This window comes from Physcomitrium patens, chromosome 17, assembly GCF_059467195.1.
Source record: "Physcomitrium patens ecotype Gransden chromosome 17, ASM5946719v1, whole genome shotgun sequence".
NCBI classification, from domain to species: domain Eukaryota; kingdom Viridiplantae; phylum Streptophyta; class Bryopsida; order Funariales; family Funariaceae; genus Physcomitrium; species Physcomitrium patens.
This window is the reverse complement of record NC_143426.1, coordinates 11,011,614-11,030,129: the sequence shown is the minus strand read 5'-3', so window position 1 is coordinate 11,030,129 and position 18,516 is coordinate 11,011,614. Positions and strand designations below refer to the sequence as shown.

Here is an 18,516-nt window from a genome sequence, read left to right as displayed (position 1 = left end):
ACTAACTAACCTTCAACCAACTAACTATTAAGATAAGAAAATAACCTAAGAGACTTTTATTAAAGCCATGTTTAGATACCTCAAATTATAATTGAACTAAGATAATTATATATTAATTAAAAAATTAATTTTGATTATAATTTCACTATAAAGTATTATTACATCATGACAAAGGATCTAGTTTTCTTGATTAAAGATATTTCTTGATTTTTGACAAAATCATTGTCTATAAAAGAGGCTGAGGCTCTTGAATATAATAAGGCAAAGACTTTGTGATTTTTAGGTCCTAAGTATATATCTATTATAAAATAAGGTGAAGGGTCTAAGGAGAGAATAGGACCTTTATTAAATATTGCACATGATTCCAGCCGCATTGTCCCTATTATAGCTATAGAAACTCATTTTTTGACACATTATCTTCTTTGGTAATTATACTCCTCATTTTATAATTATACTCCTTCTTTAGATAATGTTGATCAGTGTACTTAGTTTCTCTACAATATAAACACAAACCCTCTTGGCGACGTCAAGTCTTTTCTTCTTCTTTAAGAGGTTTTAAATGTATCATATTAATTTGCAATGGTTTCGACCTTAATGAATACATTTCAAAAAACTTGGAAGTTGCCACCATTACTTGACTTGTTCTTCTCGAGCAAAGTCTTTATTCTTGAAGCCTTTCAAATAATCAATTTTTGCATGCAATGGCTTGAATAATAAATTATTCTAAAGATTTTACTTTTCACATTGTTCATAATAAATCTTTGACATTATCCTTCAATCTATATCAAAATTGATTGATAAATACTTTGTTATTCCAGTCCACATCACAAGCCTGGTTTTGAAATTAAGCAGCATATGTCGTGACTGATTGTGATCCTTGTTGTAAAGATAAGAGTTTAATTTTTGCTATTGATTCTCAATCACTTTCTCCAAATGTAGCCATAAACACTTTTAGGAATATATTCAAATCATAAAGGAGTTACAAATCTTTTTCTATTAAAAGTACAGATTAAGAGAGAGCACTTCTTGATAGAAGTGTGCCTATGAATCCAACTTGAATAAATCCATCAGGGTATTGGAAAGGATGCAACCTTAAATAGAGCTTGACTTGTTGCAAAAATCCTCAAAATTTTAATCTTATTCCATCAAACTTCTCAAACATACTAATCCTTGCTCATGTTATACTTGTAGAAGCAAAACTCTTTGATTTGGTTGTGAGGTCGATCTACTTGCTTCCTTCAATTGTACAACTTCTTGCCACAAACTCTGAACTTCTTCTATATGTGTAAGTATAGTACTTCCATGATTTAGGTTAAAAATACGTGAGATTTCCACTCTAAAAGTATTGACAAGTTCATGAAGATCTACAATAGTTACAAATCTATTTTTACTTCGACTATGAATAGCATCCATAATCTTTCCTTCCATAAGCAACTCAAAAAAATTAAAAAAAAAAAAAAAAAAAAAAAAAAAGAGGATAATCCACAACCTTTAATAAAAATTTATACAAAGAGAGGTAATCCACTCTCTTTATAGAAAGATCAATGTTAAAAAATAAGATTTTTTTGTTTAAAAAATGGATAGTCCGCAACCTTTCAAACATAATAATAGAAGTGGGATAATTCACTCACTTCTAAAAGAAGACAAAAATAATATGTTAGCACTCTTGTCAAAGTATCAATTATATAAATCTCAAAGAAATCAAATCCTCGATACACTCTTGTATCACTGAAGAAAACTAAAAAGTCACTCTAAAGATAATATAATATTAATTAAAATGGCTATTGCCAAAAACAAGAAGACTTGAAAGTCTTAAAACAAGACTAAGGACTAGAGTGGCATTGACAAGAGTGAAGAAGACTTCACTCTTGCCTCCATATATACTCTTAATTAGGAGCTATGTAGTGATGTCCTAAAGGACCTCCAAAACATGTTGAATTTGCTAACCACTTGTCTTAACTTACAAGGCAAGCTATCTATATTTGTACCACATGGTTAGCTTGTTTCACAAGCTACTGTGCGGAGTTAACTTATTCTACAAGCTACCAATATGTGGTTAACTTGTTGGCCAAGTTTTTGACCTACAAAGACATCTAAAATCAAAATCGCATCTATGAAGCTTATATAAAGCTTCACTAAAAGTCTTTATGAAATTAATCTATACTTACCTACTTCTTCCTAATCATATAAGTAATTATTGAAGTAAATATATGTGTCCATGACACCTAGTTCAAAACATAATTTTTCATTCATCTCCTATTTTAATCTATATCATGTTGTTTGCTCTTTGTAAATCTATTTGTATATAGATATTTGTTTGATTGAGTTGATCAAAAAGTCTTAAAATCAAAAGTAGAGATTATCTATTTTTTATGATGATATTACAAAATCCTCAATAGTCCATACATATCTATAGAGATTTATCTTTTTTCTTTATAAATAAGATAAAATCCCTTGCTAGAGATTTAGAATAGTGTATGAAGTTTCTAATCAAATTTGCATCAATATATTCTTTGAATGCAACCAACTTGTTTTGTAATAAGCTATAGTTTGGTCTAAATAGTGGTTGAATTTCTTTTTGAAGATCGAAAGAATAGTCATAGAGATGGTGCTTTGAAAAAAAATCTACATTTTTTTTCTCAAAAATATTTTTATAATCTTGATATTGACTTAGAATAATATTTAAAATATTTTTTCCATCAAAAATAAGTATGGCATATATAGCAAAAGTTGACACTTCTTTTTATGCATGTATGAAAGCTCTTACACCTATTAATAAGGATTTTGATGTATTAGACTTATAGATTTCTATTTGACTAGCAAAATCTTGGACTAAACTATGGAAAAAATCAAAATCACAAGAAATCTAATTTATTTAAGGGTTATATTTTTTTAGTCACAATAATCCTAAAATAACTAGATTGCATGAGAATCTAATGGCATAAAATATTATCAAGCTTTTATGATCTTTACTTATTACATCAAAAGAAATTTTTTCATGAATAATACTTGAGAAGATAATAAATAATTATCTTTGATTTCTACATAGAAAAGTTTGTTTTTCTTATCTAAATATATTTTTATTTTATAATAAAAACTTTGTTTATAATATAAGTTGGAGCTCTTGAATTTAACAAAGCAAAGACTTTGTAATTTTTTAGTCTTAAATATACTTCTATTATAAAAAAAATGTGAAGGATCTAAAAAAATATGATATTTACTAGATATTACACAAGATTTCAATTGCACAATCTATTTTATAGTTATAAAAACTTGTTTTTAAACTTATCATCTTCCCTGACAACTATGTTCCTCATTTTGTGATTATATTGCTTCTTTGAATAATGTTGAGTAGTAAGTTTAGATTCTTAGTACTATAAGCACAATCTTTTTTAATCACATTGAGTTTTTTCTTACTAAATAAGAAATTTGAAATATATAATGTCAATTTGCATATGTTTTGATCTTAATGAATAAGCTTCTGTAAACTTAAAAATTATTGTTATGACTTAATTTGTATCTTCTTAACCAAATTATTTTTCTTGACATCTTTCAAACAATCAATTATGGTATGGAATGGCTTTAAAAATAAATTACTCCAATAATTTTATTTTTAATATTATCAACAATAAATCTTTAATATTGGCTTTCAATTCATATCTAAATTGATTAATAAAAGCTTTGTTATTTCTAGTCACATTGCAAGCAAGATTTTAGAATTTTATAGCATGTATAATAACTAAATATCATGCTTATTGTAAAAATAGGAATTTGATCTCTCCTACCATTTTTTTATTACTTTTTCCAAAAGTGATTATAAACACTCTTAAAAATGAATTCAAATCATAAAAGATTTCTTTTTCAATTATATAATTTTCTGGTGTAGAATTTAAACCTCATTGTTGACTTCTTCAATAGACATAGAAATAGTACCTCCATGGTTCATATTAGAATATACGAAATTTTGACCCTAAGGATGTTGAGAAGCTTGTAAAGATCTGCAATAATTATAAATCTATTTTCACTTCAATAATAAGTAGTATCTATAATTTTTCTTTTCATAGACAACTCAAATGATCTCACAAATCAAATTAAAAGAAGGTAATCTCCAACCTCTAATATCAAATAAAAAATTTTACAAAAAAAAGTAATCTACTCTCTTTAAGAAAAATAATCAATATTTAAAAAACTAAAAATTAGTTTAAAGATGGATAGTCCACAACCTTCGAAACATAATAGTAGAAGTGACATAATTCACACACTTCTAAAAAAACAAAAATAATAAGTTAGCAATCTTATCAAAGTGCTAAGGATATAAATTTTAAAAAACTAAAATATCAATAAATTCTTATGTCATTCAAGAAGACAAAAAAATCATTCAAAGATGGTATAATATTATACCAAAATGGCTATTTTCAAAGGTAAGAAGACTAAAAAGTCTTGAAACAAGATTAAAAACTAAAAAGGCATTGAAAAGAAAGAAGAAGGTTTTATTTTTGCTTCCATATATATAATCTAACTAAGAGTTATATAATTATAGGACTTTCAATACATATATAATTTGTAAGACATATGTCTTAATATACAAGGTAAGTTTTTTATATATTATCTACATCAATAGCTTGTAATTCAAGCTACCTACATATGTGTCATGGACATATATATTTATCCTCATAATTATCTAGATAATAAGAATAAGTAGAAGTAAGTCAAAATAGATAAATATGGTAATATCTTGTAGAAAGCTTCCTAGAAGCTTTACAGACACTGCTTTGCTTTTATACATGTCTATAGGTGATTAATAGGTTGAAAACTTGGCCAACAAAGATGCCTTATGTCGACATGTTGACTACTAAAAGTATAAGTTGGATATATGGCGCACATCTAAGAAACTTGTCTTGCAAATTAGACATATATCCTGCAAGTTGGATGCATATTAGAGGTTGTATAGCATGTCGCCACATAGTTCTTAGTTAAGTAGTATATATAGAGGTAAGAATGAGGCCTTCATCACTATTGTCAAGTCATTTCTTGCTTTTAGTCTAGTTTCAAGAGCCTCATATTTTCTAGTCTTTGCCAATTGTCATTCCAGTTCTTCCTTGAATATACATACTTTCTTCTATTTTGTCATTTTTCTTTTTATACAGATTCCACAAGTTTATGTATCTTCTTTGAGTTTGTGTCCTTGATAGATTGACAAGAGTATACATATAATATCATAACTTTGTCTTTTCTTGATAAAGAGTAGATTATCCCTTTTTTTTGATAAGACATAAGTATATTAGAAGTTACAAATTATCCTCTTTTAAATTGATATTATTTCTAGAAATTTTTTTCTCAATTCTTGAGTATTATATTTTGTGAGAATAGATACCTTTTTTTTTATTATGCTAGCATGACAAAGCTTGCTGAAATGAAGAGTGCAATGGCTCAAATGCAAGAGCAAATGAGAGAGTTAATGCTTGCAAAGCATCAATTCAGTCTACCACTACAAGGAGCAACAAGATTATCAGGCAATGAAGAAATAGAGATGATTGGAGTTGCTTCAACATCTACACCAAGTCATACTATTGCTCCTACAATGGTACATTCTTCAAGTTTTAAGAAACCAAAAATTATTTTTCCTCAGAAGTTTGATGGTATAAGATCTAAGTTTTGAGGATTCATCAATCAAGTACAACTGGTGATTGAACTACAACCTCAAAGTTATCCAACTCAAGGATCACAAGTCAGGTTTATTAGAACACTACTTTCAAGTTCTGCTTTATCATGATTTTTATCATTTTTTGAATGACGTGATCCAATATTGGATAATTTTGAAGCATTTTAAGTGGAGTTTTGATCTATGTATAGAAAATATGATATAATCTATGTTGCAACCAACAAGATTTGTATCTTACAACAAGATAATCAATTAGTGATATTATATACTTCATAATTTTGACAATTAGCAACAAATATCAAATAGGATGATATAGCACTCATCAACCAATTTTTCTAGACATTATAATATGAAATAAAGAAATTAATGTTCAATTTACATGATCCTTAGACATTAAGTCAATCAATTGACTTTGCTATGAAATGTGATAATCGACTTTTGTGAGTTTCAATCTAAGAATTGCACAAGAAAATCTCAATGTTATTACAATTCAATGACAACACCAACGACTTTTCAATCTAAATATTTTCGAAGTAGAAGACAAGCAAATTGATGCAGTATGTTTTAAACCTCTTACCGAATAAGAAAAGACTCATTGTCATCAAAAAAGACTATCTTTATATTGTTGCAAAGTTAAGCACACTACTCAATATTATCCAAAGAAATGACACAACTACAAAATGAGGAGTATTGCTGTCAAAGATGAAAATATGTCAAAAAATAAATTTGACCAACTACAATAGAGATCGTATAGCTAGAATCTTGTACATTTCTTAATGAAGGTCCTATTCTCTCCTGAGAGTCCTATCTTTGTTTTACAATAGATGTTTGTTTAGGATCTAATAATCACAAAGCCTCTACCTAAATAGATTCAAGAGCCTCAACTTATTTTTTAGATGAAGAATTTGTTAAAAGTCATAATATACAGTTAGTATAAAAATTAAATCCATATATGTAAAAGTCATAGATGGTCATCCGTTAACTTCTAAAGATGTTATTCATGAAATACATCCTATAGATGTAATAATAAATGGTCATAAAAGTTACATAATTTTTAATATAATTAGATCTCCCTCTAATTCAGTCATTTTAGGTTTATCATGGCTAAAAATATATAATCCTAATATATATTGGATTTCTCATAAATTACACTTTTCTTCAAACATCATTAAGAGTTTTTTTAATCCAATAGAAAGCCATGAATTTAGTATAGCCAAACATATATTTGTAGGTGCAAAAACTTTTTTTCATGTTGCAAAAAAAAGATCGTCTTTTGTTATTTACAGCACATCCATTTTAAATGATGGAAAGATTTCAAGTAAAATTCCAAGTCAATATCAAGATTTTTAAGATATTTTTGAGAAGAAAAATGTAAATATTCTCCAAGAATATCATCCATATGATTGCTCAATCAATCTTAAAAAAGGAACTCACCCATCATTTGGTCCAATCTATAGTTTATCACACAATGAGTTGGCTGAATTCAAGAAGTATATTGATGAGAACTTAGCCAAAAAATTTATACGCCATTCAAAATCTCCTGCAGAAGCTCTTATCTTATTTGTGAAGAAAAAAGATGAATCATTGCTAATGTGTGAATTATCAAGGACTCAACAAGATTATCATCAAGAATAGATATCCTTTGCCTTTAGTAACTAGACTTATTGATCAATTAAATCAAGCTAAGATCTATACAAAAATAGATCTACAAGGAGCGTACAATCTAATCTGCATTAAAGAAAGAGGTGAATAGAAGATTGTATTTTAAATAAGATATAGATACTTTGAATATAATGTCATGCCTTTTGGATTCATAAATACATCAAATATTTTTCAACATTTTATGAGTGATGTTTTTTTTAGATTCTAAATAATTTTGTTGTTTGTTACTTAGACGACATTTTAATCTACTCTAAGAATGCAAAAGAATATGAAGTTTATATTCGTCATGTGTTATAATAACTTAGAGATGCGAGATTGTATGCCAAGATAAAATATATATATATATATATATATATATATATATATATATATATATTCTACACTGCTCAAGTTAACTTCTTAGGATACATCATTTCAAACAATGGTCTAATGATGGATCCTAAAAAAATTCACACAATCATGGATTAGAAGATTCCAAAAACAATAAGAGATGTACAATGCTTTTTGAGATTTGCTAATTACTATTAGATCTTCATTAAGAACTTTTCTCAAGTTGCAATGTAATTTACATACTTAACTTGTAAAGACAAGCTCGAGTAGATTAAGAAGCAAAAGCATCATTTGAAGCTTTGAAAAAAGTTTTACTTCTGCACCAATCATACATCGCATGAACTTCTCTAAAGCATTTTTTATAGAAATAAATGCATCTAACTTTGCCTTGAGTGTTGTCTTGTCACAAAAAGGAGTAGATAACAAACTTCATTTAATAGCTTTTCATTCAAGAAAACTTTCAAAAGCTAAGATTAATTATGAGATCTATGACAAGGAACTTTTTGCAATCATGGATTCTTTTCAAGAATGGCGTCATTATTTAGAATGCACTCTAAGTCTAGTTACTATGTATATAGATCACAAGAACCTCAAATATTTCATGTTAGCATATATTTTGAATCGTCGCCAAGCCCATTGAAGCATGTCTTTGTCAAAATTCGAATTCAATATCACTTATCAACCAGAGAAATAACAAGGTTTGTTTGATGCCTTTTATAAAAGTTCTTATCTTACATCAAAAGAAGAAGAATCAGCTTTTGACCAACAAAAGATAATTTTACTAAAGCCAAAAAAAATTCATCTCCGAGCAATAAAATCAACATTGATTGTTGATTTGACTTTTTTCAAGCAGATCCAAGTAAGTATGTTATGAGACCTTCTTGTTTATAATATTGAAAATAATTCTTCTAAATCTCAAGATACTTTCAAGTTTGAGTTTAAGAAAAACCTATTCTATTTCAAAGGATGCTTATATGTTTCAAAAAGAGAAGCATGATTATGTGCTCTTGAAGCTTGTCACAATTTCCTTGCAGTATGACATTTTGGATATAATAAGACTTTAGAGCTTATATCTAGAGATTTTTGGTGGCTTCAAATGTGGAAGGTTGTTAAAGAATTTGTACAAACATGTGATATTTGTTTAAGATCAAAAACTCCTTATCATCGACCTTATGAATACTTCCAACCATTAACTATACCAGAACAAACATGGTCTTTTGTTTCTATGGATTTTATCACGGATCTTTCAATTTCAAGTTCATATGATTCCATATTTGTGATTGTAGATCATTTCATCAAGATGGCACATTTTGTACTATATACAAAATCTATCATAGTTAAAAGAATAGCTAAACTCTTCTTTGACAACATCTATCACTATCATGGATTACCAAGGAATATTATATGAGACAAAAGAACATAGTTTTTATCAAGATTTTGAAGAACTCTTTTCAAGATATTGAAGGTGGATATAAAACTATCTCCAACTTTCTACCCTCAAACTGATGGACAAACAAAATGGATAAATCAAGTTTTAGAATAGTATTTGAGATGTATTATCAACTATCAACAAGATGATTGGACAACTCTTTTGCCATTAATAAAGTTTACTTACAATAATTTGATATGTTCTTCTATTCAACAAAGACCTTTCTTTACCAATTACGGTTATCATCTACAATTTGATACTTTTGACTTTTTAAAAGTTGATAATCCTGCGGCAAAAGATATGGTAAATCGATTGTGAGAACTATATGTAATAATGAAGGTACAATTAAAAGAAGCTCAAGAATAACAAAAAGCCAATGCAGATATCTATCATAAGGAACAACCTCAATTCCACGTAGGAGATAAGGTATGGTTACTTTGTCACAATATTAAAACTATTCATCATTGTGACAAGCTAGATTATCATAAGTTTCGACTATTTTCTATTTGTGAACAGATCAATCCAATTGCTTATCAATTATACCTACCAGAATCTATAAAAATCCATCTTGTGTTCCATATGTCTTTACTTGAGCCATACAAGAGGTAGGAACCATTCTTTATGGTATTACTAATATTTTGTTTGAAGAAAGTTATGAAGGCCTCAATAATGATCAAATATTGGGGTGGTCTTCTTGCTATGGTATGGGACATTATTGATGGTTGAAAGGACCTACCAACTACCTTCAAAGGGAACAAAAATCAGAGTACGTGACAAATACAATTTGGCACATCTTGAATTTCATTAATATGTAATCACCACTCCTTATAGAACTCGTCTCTAGAAAGGAGGATAATGCCATGGATATACATATTTACCCTGATAATTATCTAGATAATAAAAATAGCTAGAAGTAAGTCAAAGTAGATAAATATGATAATATCTTGTGGAAAGCTTTCTAAAAGCTTCATAGACGCTACTTTGTTTTTATACATGTCTACATGTGATTGGTAGATTGAAAACTTGGCCAACAAGGACACTACGTATCGACATGTTGACCACTTAAAGTACAAGTTAGATATATGGTGCATACCTAAGAAACTTGCCTTGCAAATTAGACATGTGTCCTGCAAGTTGGATGTGTATTAGAAGTCATATAGTATGTTGTCACATAGTTCTTAGTTAAGTAGTATATATAGAGGCAAGAATGAGGCCTTCCTCACTTTTGTCAACTCATTTCTTGCTTTTAGTCTAGTTTCAAGAGTCTCACATTTTTTAAACTTTGGCAATAACCATTCTTATTCTTCCTAAAATATACATACTTTCTTCTATTTTGTATACTTTCAAGCTTCATAGTTTTTATCTTTAACTTAGCATTTTTTATTTAGATAAATATATATGTCCATGATACATAGATCTTTTTTACGTAAAATTTACTTTACATAAAATGCCTAAAAGGTGTAGTTTTAGATACTAATGAATTTCTTGCTATCAAAGAAAGAAATCTTCGTTACATTGGAGGTTGACAAAACTTAGCATTTTTTAGGGTTTAGGGTTTAGCGTCTATGAAGCTTTTAGAAAGGACAATGTTACCTAGATTAATTGACAAGATCATATGGCTTGATTTCATTACCAACCATTGAGTTTACATGCTAAACTAAGATGGTTGGACATTTCTTACTTAATACTAGAGTCAACAAGATGGAAGGCTTTCAACAATCTACTGGTGGAAGGGTCATGGATACATATCTCATGACACATACATTCTTTTATCCACGAACAAAGAAAACATCAGAAATCAATGTTTTCAAGCTTAGTTTCAAGTATCATTATTATTTGCCGATGTTGATTGATGTTAATTTTGGAGCACCACGCTTTACCGGCAATTTTTGAATTAAAAAGTATAATTGATCGTCATCTGCTCAAGTAGTGGTTTTGAATTAAAAAGTATAATTGATCGTCATCTGCTCAAGTAGTGGTTTGGGTTCCATTTCATCATTTAGTCTTGTAATATATGTTGAATGGAAGCCTGTTTGAAAATCTTTGGATATCAAATTAATCCTTTCAATGTAATGGTTCCATTGCATTGATCATATCAACACAATTTATGCTTCCACTATTCCTGATAATTCATCTGCTACATGACCACTTTACGCAAGTATGTTTTTTGTATTTTAAACCAATCTTCTCTAATCTAAAACAAAATTCAACCGATTGATACACCTTGAGTCCTCATACAAAAAAAGCTTATACGATATTCCATACCTCAGCAGCGATACAGCGCAATGATAGGAATAAGCCCAAACGCAGACAACGGAGAGGTTTGGTGAGTGTCTCCAGCAAACGGTGATTTCTCCGCTACCATCAGCCTCGGGGCATCCGAAAACACGGTGCAGCCCCATGTGGGTTTAGGCCATCTCCGTGTGTGCATCTTGCCATTCCCCGCATACAATCAACCCCACACGAAGTAATCCCGCCAATGTCACCATTCCTATCCACACATTGTCAATTCACAGACACTCCATCCTTCTCTTGTTTGATCGAAGGATCGTCAATGGGCCCTTTCGGCAATCTAACAAGTAGAGGCTAACAAAGCAGAGATCAACTATAACTCTATAACTCTAACTATAACTATAACGCATGCCTCTTCATAGGATAGGTGGGGCAGCGGAGATATGCCATCTCCCCACCGCCATGGCGGCCACCTGGCCGCTCCTCCCTTTCCCGTCAGCGTCAGATGGTTGTTCTTTTCGCCACCGTCACTCTTCTATCGTGTCCAGGGATTTCGGGGGTCTTTATTTAGCATCTCATTTTGATTCTGAGCTCGTCTTCCTTCAATTTGAGAGTGGCTCAAGACTTCGCGCGTCAAATGTAAGAAATGGAGCCATCACCAATACCCAGGAATTTGCGAGCGCTGTATGAATATGTTGTCACTTTCTTCCTTAACTGGTACTCATATACGTTGGCATTGTCGAAGATGGCCATGGTTCCTAGATGGTTCTGTCAGTTCGTCTTGAGTTTCTGGAATAACTTCGTTAGGATATGGTGGACGGAGTTGTGACCTCGACGCAAGAGGGACGGAGGTGGAGAGCGCAACAACTCCGGTTGATGATTCACGCTCCCAAGGGCTTACAGACTGCGCACTACCAGGGGACTTTTCATGCAAGGCATGGTGGAGAGAGAGATAACTGCCAGGTTTGCTTCCTTGCTCTTTGAAATCGGCGAATTGTGCGAGGCTAATGAATCCCAAGTGTGGCTTGTCTCTTGTAAGAAAACTCGGCGGGCAATGCATATATCCTTCAGATTCTTTTGTATCCAATGTGTTCAAGACTCTCATATCCCGTTTGTCCGTCTCTTCCGAGTGTGTATCCGGTTCATTTTGTTATCGCTTGCTACAGATTCGGCCTTCAGGCTTAAGAGTGTATCGAAGTTAGCATTATGTTTTGCCCTTAGAATAAGCAGCAACTTTGAATGCATATTGAAAAGTTTAAAAGGAGCTTAGATATGGAGTCCATGTGAAACTCTTCAGACCTTCCATACGAAGGGTAAATATTAGACTACACAGTAAAAAGCGTTGACAGAAGTATATCTCAAGAATTGACTCCTGGCAAGGAAAACATACGAGCTAAAATAGAAGCTCACATGCTTGAGCAAAGTCAAATTACTGATGGCTTCTTCATCATAAACAAGGCAACTTGTCTGTTGACATTGACGACATTGGACTTGGCAAAATGCTAACAGATGGCACCTCGAATGTTGTTGACGACGAATTTGGTGAAGGTCACAATTTCATATAACCTTTCTCAAAGACTTCTCGTTCATGCCAGTAGTATTGGAGACTCTCCAATATCATCGCCTTGAGATGCCTCCACGATGCCCTGACTTGGGATAGCGCTCGCACAAACATGTACTGAGATTCTTAATATGTCTTCGAGAGCTCTAATTTCAGCAACCGTGCAGACATAACGAGAAACGATTTACAAACAACCCTACGTTGCATCCTCTGTCTACGACAAACCAGGCTATACACGAATGCCGGTCACTGACACATTCACTTTAGAAGGTTGAGGTTCTCTCGATCCGTTCCTCGTTTGCAGCTTAAAACATTGAATAGGAAGTAGGTACTAGATACCGCCACAGTAGCAGATGAGCTGTGACATTGTTTCTCCTCTCACTCGAAAGCAATTGCTCAGGGCTGAGACTGGATTTGGAACAAACTGAGAAACCACATCCTGCAACTGAATAGGATGATCCTACATATGCCCCTGGCGTAGAGCTTTCGTCAGGATCGAAACCACGCAATCACCACTACAATGTCTGGTGTCTCTCGAGGGATATCAAATTCATGGACATCAGAAAAAGGAACACGCCGGAGCAACCCACAGGAAAGACTTTCAGTATCAGCACAATTCTCCTTGGAATGATAATCTCAGAGAAGTAAAATGAGGATACCGTTAAGAAGTTCCTCTTCCCGAAACAAACTTGCGAATGCAACGTTTCTCCGGAAGAAACTAGACCAACACCTCGCCATAGCTTTCCCATACGCTGCAACACCGACTGCAAGGCTTCAACGATAAACTTTTGGAGTCGAAGACGGTCGATTTGAAGGACGAACGGAAAAATTTATCGTGCAATAGATTTTCAGAGCAGCTGACATAGTAACAACGTGTCTGTAAATTGGGGAAAATCCCAATCGAACTATTAAACCAATTTATAACCACTAAGTGCAAATTTTGAAGTGCTTGGGGACATTCGATCATTTGTATTTGTACTCGTGAGTGTGCAATTTTGGGATTTCATGTTTTTCATGAAAGACTATCACACAAAAGTAAGTGCTATAGAACAATGAAATTATTAATACCAAAACATGCATGCAAAATTACTATAATTTATTGAATGGATAGATTCTCATAACGTTATGTTTTATTTTATTTTTATTTTTCAAATGAAGTGTTTTGCATTGATTAGAAGATAAGATTTTTTCCAACAACTTACATTGAAATTTAATGTGAACAGAAACATAATATTTGACAGAAATATTAATGTGTTTTTATAACCCTCTCTAAAATACACTTTAGTGTGATAATAGGAAAATAAATTGATTATAAATCAAAGATATTGCTAATGCCACCACAATTTTTGGTATTGTCTTCTTGACCAAATTAATTTTTATATAAAATTTTATTCAAAATTTTATTTTTGTTGTTGCCACCACAATTGTTTCTTCATGATTCAATATATATATATATATATATATATATAAATAAAAACATATTTAAATACAAAAAAAACTAAAGATATGTAGAATGGGTGGTGGTGACAATAGCAAAAAATTGTAATGACATTATAAATATTCTAAATAATGAAATCTTGTTATATTTTAACAATCAATTATTTTTGTATCTTTTATTTTCTATTTTTTTTATTGTAACATGTATATTTTTATATATTTATTTATGTATGTTACATCAATCAAAACCAATCTATTATAAAAGAACTAAAAATCACAGTATAGAATTATATGCATTTAAAAATATATATATATATATATATATGTTGGTGTTTTATTTTTTTAATGAGTAAAATTAGAAGAGGAAATTAACAATATGTAATCATTCTTTCATTTATTACAAATACTAACAGATAATAAGATTTGAACTTCAAATACTTTTATTTTATAAGTATAGGTATTGAAATAAAATAAATAAAATAAATCTTATTTGTATGTTTAATATAATAATCTTACTGCTGAGATTCTTTGCTTTCAAAGTAAAACGAGTCCTTCTCAATAAATATTTAAACATATACTTGATATTTTATTTATATATACACACATATGTATGGATGTATTTACACATATATTCATGTACATACACCTACATATATAATATTTTTGTATAGCTACTTCCAAAGATTATTAAATGTTTAATTTTAAAGAACTGCCAAAGACACAATAGATAATTTTTATTTACATCCATCTACCCAATTATTTTGTGTTTACACTTCATATGAGTAGGAAAAAATTGTCTTTGTGTAGGGGCAATAGAGAATCTGAATGCTACTATGTATAATTAAACTTGAGAAGTTTATATTTTTTTCTACATGTAATTTTTTGTTTGAACAATTTATACTGTGATCCCTAACTGATTAATGTTTTTCATTTGAGATACATATTTCTAAATTCAAAAGAAGTTGAATTCTTTTTTTTCAAAGTTCTAAAGTAAATTTTGCAGATAGGTGTGGTTATTTTGCAATTTTCCTTGTTTAATAAATGGAGAGTGGAATTTCTATGTTATTTAAAAATAATAAAAATATTAATAATCTATATCTTATATATTTTAGAGATCTAAGATTGAGAGAATTGTGTATTTTGATTTCGCTTAAAACATGTCTTTGCAAGTTGGCCTAGTGCATAACAAATACATGTGTGTTTATGAGAATGTAAACATGAGTAAATATACAAAATGAACTAAGTGTGTTTCTCAACTTTTGGAGTTCCAAGAGGTAATACACAAGTAAGTCTTTGCTTTATTAAGCATTTATATCATGTACATTCTTATTTCAACTTGTTTAAATTATTGTTCTATTTTATTTATACTTATAATATGTAAAACAATATATTTTTTGTTCTATGTTTATTAACTTTTAATAATTTTGCATTGTTTTTTATATTTTATGATATGTTCTCACAGATGGATGCTTAGGTGGTAATATCAGCATGGAACAATTTAATCGTATTTTTTGTTTGTTGGTTGGTTGTTGTTATTAACCTATTGATTTGTAAGCAGATTTTCATTAATGTAAACTCAATTCTCATGTGTTGAGTTTGCAGTTTATTCCACATGATGTTTTTGAATCTTTTTGCAATTAATTGTCATTATGGAACTCTGAAATTGTTGCTAGGAATATGTTCTTTTAGTTCTAATATTTTTTCATATGGATCATGTCTATTCAATGCAAACTATTCCTTAACATTCAATAAAAACTAATAGGAAAACTTCTTCTCATTAGTTTTCCTATTAGTTTTCGTTATTTATTATTTATTATTCAAAACCAGCTTGCAGTCTTGTCAATCCAGAGCAGCAACTTTAGGCAAGGCAGAGCACGAATCCGACAGTGTGAGCGCAATCCCCATTTACCGCGCAAATTTAACTCTATATTTAGCAATATGGAATTTGGAGGGAAAATCGAAAACTGGCGGGCTAGCCCATTCAAACTTCGATCCAATGCGAATCCAACGGCTTACAGTCTCAATCCTTGCCGCCCAAACCACCTACACCCATTGGCTCTTTAGTAAACTCACACTATATAGCCAAAATGCCCCCACAACAGACTATCTTCAGATTTTTCAAGTGTCCGTTCGCTAGCTCAGTCGGTGTATTCTTCTCACTGTATGCCAGCTTCATCTTTGCTGTTGCCTGTTTGATTGCTGAGTCGTAGAGATGGCCCCCAAGGCAGGAGAGGAGCAGAAGGCTACCAAGTCCAAGGCCGAGAAGAAGCCCGTAGTGAAGAAGGCTGAGAAGAAGATCAAGGCCGACACTAAGGGTGATTCGAAGAAGAAGAAGTCGAAGAAGAGCGTGGAGACGTACAAGATTTACATCTATAAGGTCTTGAAGCAGGTATGAGGACTGCACTCGCTCTGCCTCGTTCAGCTTTTTTTCGGCTGTGGATGTGCGAGGTTTTAGAGTGTGTTTTTTTGAGAATTTAAGGCGTGTTCGGTGTTTATCTGCTTGGTATGGTCTGAGTGGCGTGTCACGGTTGCTTTCTTGACAGGTTCATCCTGACACTGGTATCTCATCGAAGGCTATGGGTATTATGAACTCGTTTATAAACGATATTTTCGAGAAGTTGGCTCAAGAGGCGGCTCGACTAGCTCGGTACAATAAGAAGCCCACGATTACTTCTCGCGAGATTCAGACTGCAGTGCGTCTGATTCTCCCGGGTGAGTTGGCGAAGCACGCAGTCTCAGAGGGAACCAAGGCCGTGACGAAGTTCACTAGCGCCTAGAGGAACAGTAAAAACCTAAACCAAATTGGTGTTCATTAACACCATAAATTGGGATGAAAGTGACACTTCTGATCCCCTAGTGTGTAGTTGTTATTTTTGTTTTGCTTTTTGGTTTTTTGCTTCCTATTTTGCTTCCTTTTTTTTTTTTTTTTTTTTTTAAATACTGCAGGGAGTACACATGGTCCTGCATATGCTATTCTGTCAGTGTATAGTGTTGGCTGTTTCTGGTGTTTTTTTTTTTTTTTTTTTTTTTTTGCTGTTGCTTGAACATTACCAGGCTGTCCGAGTTGCAGTATCTATGTAAGAGAAGGTACGTTGTCTAAAGATAGCCGCCTGTGGATGCAACCTGTCGGATACTTGCAACTGTGCGTCGATTTGGTTGAATCTGGTGCATGCAAATGTTATTCCTCACCTTGTGGGTATTGCTTCGAACAATTTCCAGAGAAACTCGCTGAGAATGCTCTGTGAACTTATGTCATGCCTTGGGACTAGAGGGAGCCGTAACATGGAAGCTGGCTTATATAACATCGTACATTCCCACCTTTGCGACGAGAGACAGACCTATTCGATCAGAAACTGAAGATACATATGTATTACGTCTATTCTCATTTTATAACCTGCTAGTACTCACTAGCTGCTGAATAACTTGCTAAATTACCAGGTTTGCGGTAAAACTCTAGTGAAATACTTTCATGCGCTACATCTTTGGATACAAGAATGGAAAATGGCAGTTATACTTTCGTTCTTTTAATTATTTAATTTAAATAATACATAAATGAAATATGGTATGCGATTGTAACTTCAAAATTATGCATCATTTGAACCAGTTGGGAGTAAATCTCGTATCAGACATATGTGTACAAAGATCCTCACATTCTTAATTCTGAATAATTGTGTATTGTAGAAATTTCCACATCCATTTCTTGTACATTTAAAACTATTCCAACATAATTACTCATACCTAATTCTGTGGACAATGTACAATAGATAACATTCGTATTGAAGATACATTTCATCCATAAAAAGTATCATATTCTTGTGCATAGATTAGAATTCTTTTACTGTTATATTTCTTTAATAATGAATCTTGTTGCATGAATATCGATGACATTTACAATTGAGTTTACTAAGGAGTTGATGTTGCAGTAAACTAAACCAAAGATGCTGGGATTTTATAACTTAGTGGTAATTGTCTAATAAGAAGTAAAATTTAGTTAATGAATCTATTAAATTTGGACAGTTCTCCATCAAACTTCATAAGAACAATTTTTGGTTGTTTGGTAGATGAAATTCTAATTCTACAAAAAAATGCAATGAAATTATTTACTATATAAAAGACATCAATATGATAAACCAAAGGAAAAAATTAGCCATTTGATTGCTTGTCCTAATAAACATAGGGTAGATAAGTCTTGTGCACAATGCT

The 18,516-nt window shown here is 31.4% G+C and overlaps 1 protein-coding gene and 1 long non-coding RNA gene across 2 annotated transcripts; both read left to right on the top strand.

The window, feature by feature from the left end:
• Positions 1-11,919: 11,919 nt before the first annotated feature.
• LOC149987553 (uncharacterized) lies at positions 11,920-13,289 on the top strand. The gene is made up of 2 exons (XR_016497964.1): positions 11,920-12,278; positions 12,825-13,289. It is a non-coding gene; the product is annotated as an uncharacterized LOC149987553 (long non-coding RNA).
• A 3,119-nt stretch (positions 13,290-16,408) lies between these two features.
• LOC112294495 (histone H2B.11) lies at positions 16,409-17,138 on the top strand. The gene is made up of 2 exons (XM_024544988.2): positions 16,409-16,702; positions 16,857-17,138. The coding sequence occupies exons 1-2, from the start codon at positions 16,526-16,528 to the stop codon at positions 17,088-17,090; spliced, it is 411 nt and encodes a 136-aa protein (XP_024400756.1). The 5' UTR covers positions 16,409-16,525; the 3' UTR covers positions 17,091-17,138.
• The last annotated feature ends 1,378 nt before the right edge of the window (positions 17,139-18,516 follow it).

What these genes read in the sequence shown, in the direction of transcription:
- LOC112294495 (XM_024544988.2), top strand. Translation starts at nt 16,526, where the DNA reads ATGGCCCCCAAGGCAGGAGAGGAGCAGAAGGCTACCAAGTCCAAGGCC. An exon ending in TCTATAAGGTCTTGAAGCAG is followed by an intron (nt 16,703 to 16,856) that starts GTATGAGGACTG and finishes CTTTCTTGACAG; the next exon opens with GTTCATCCTGACACTGGTAT.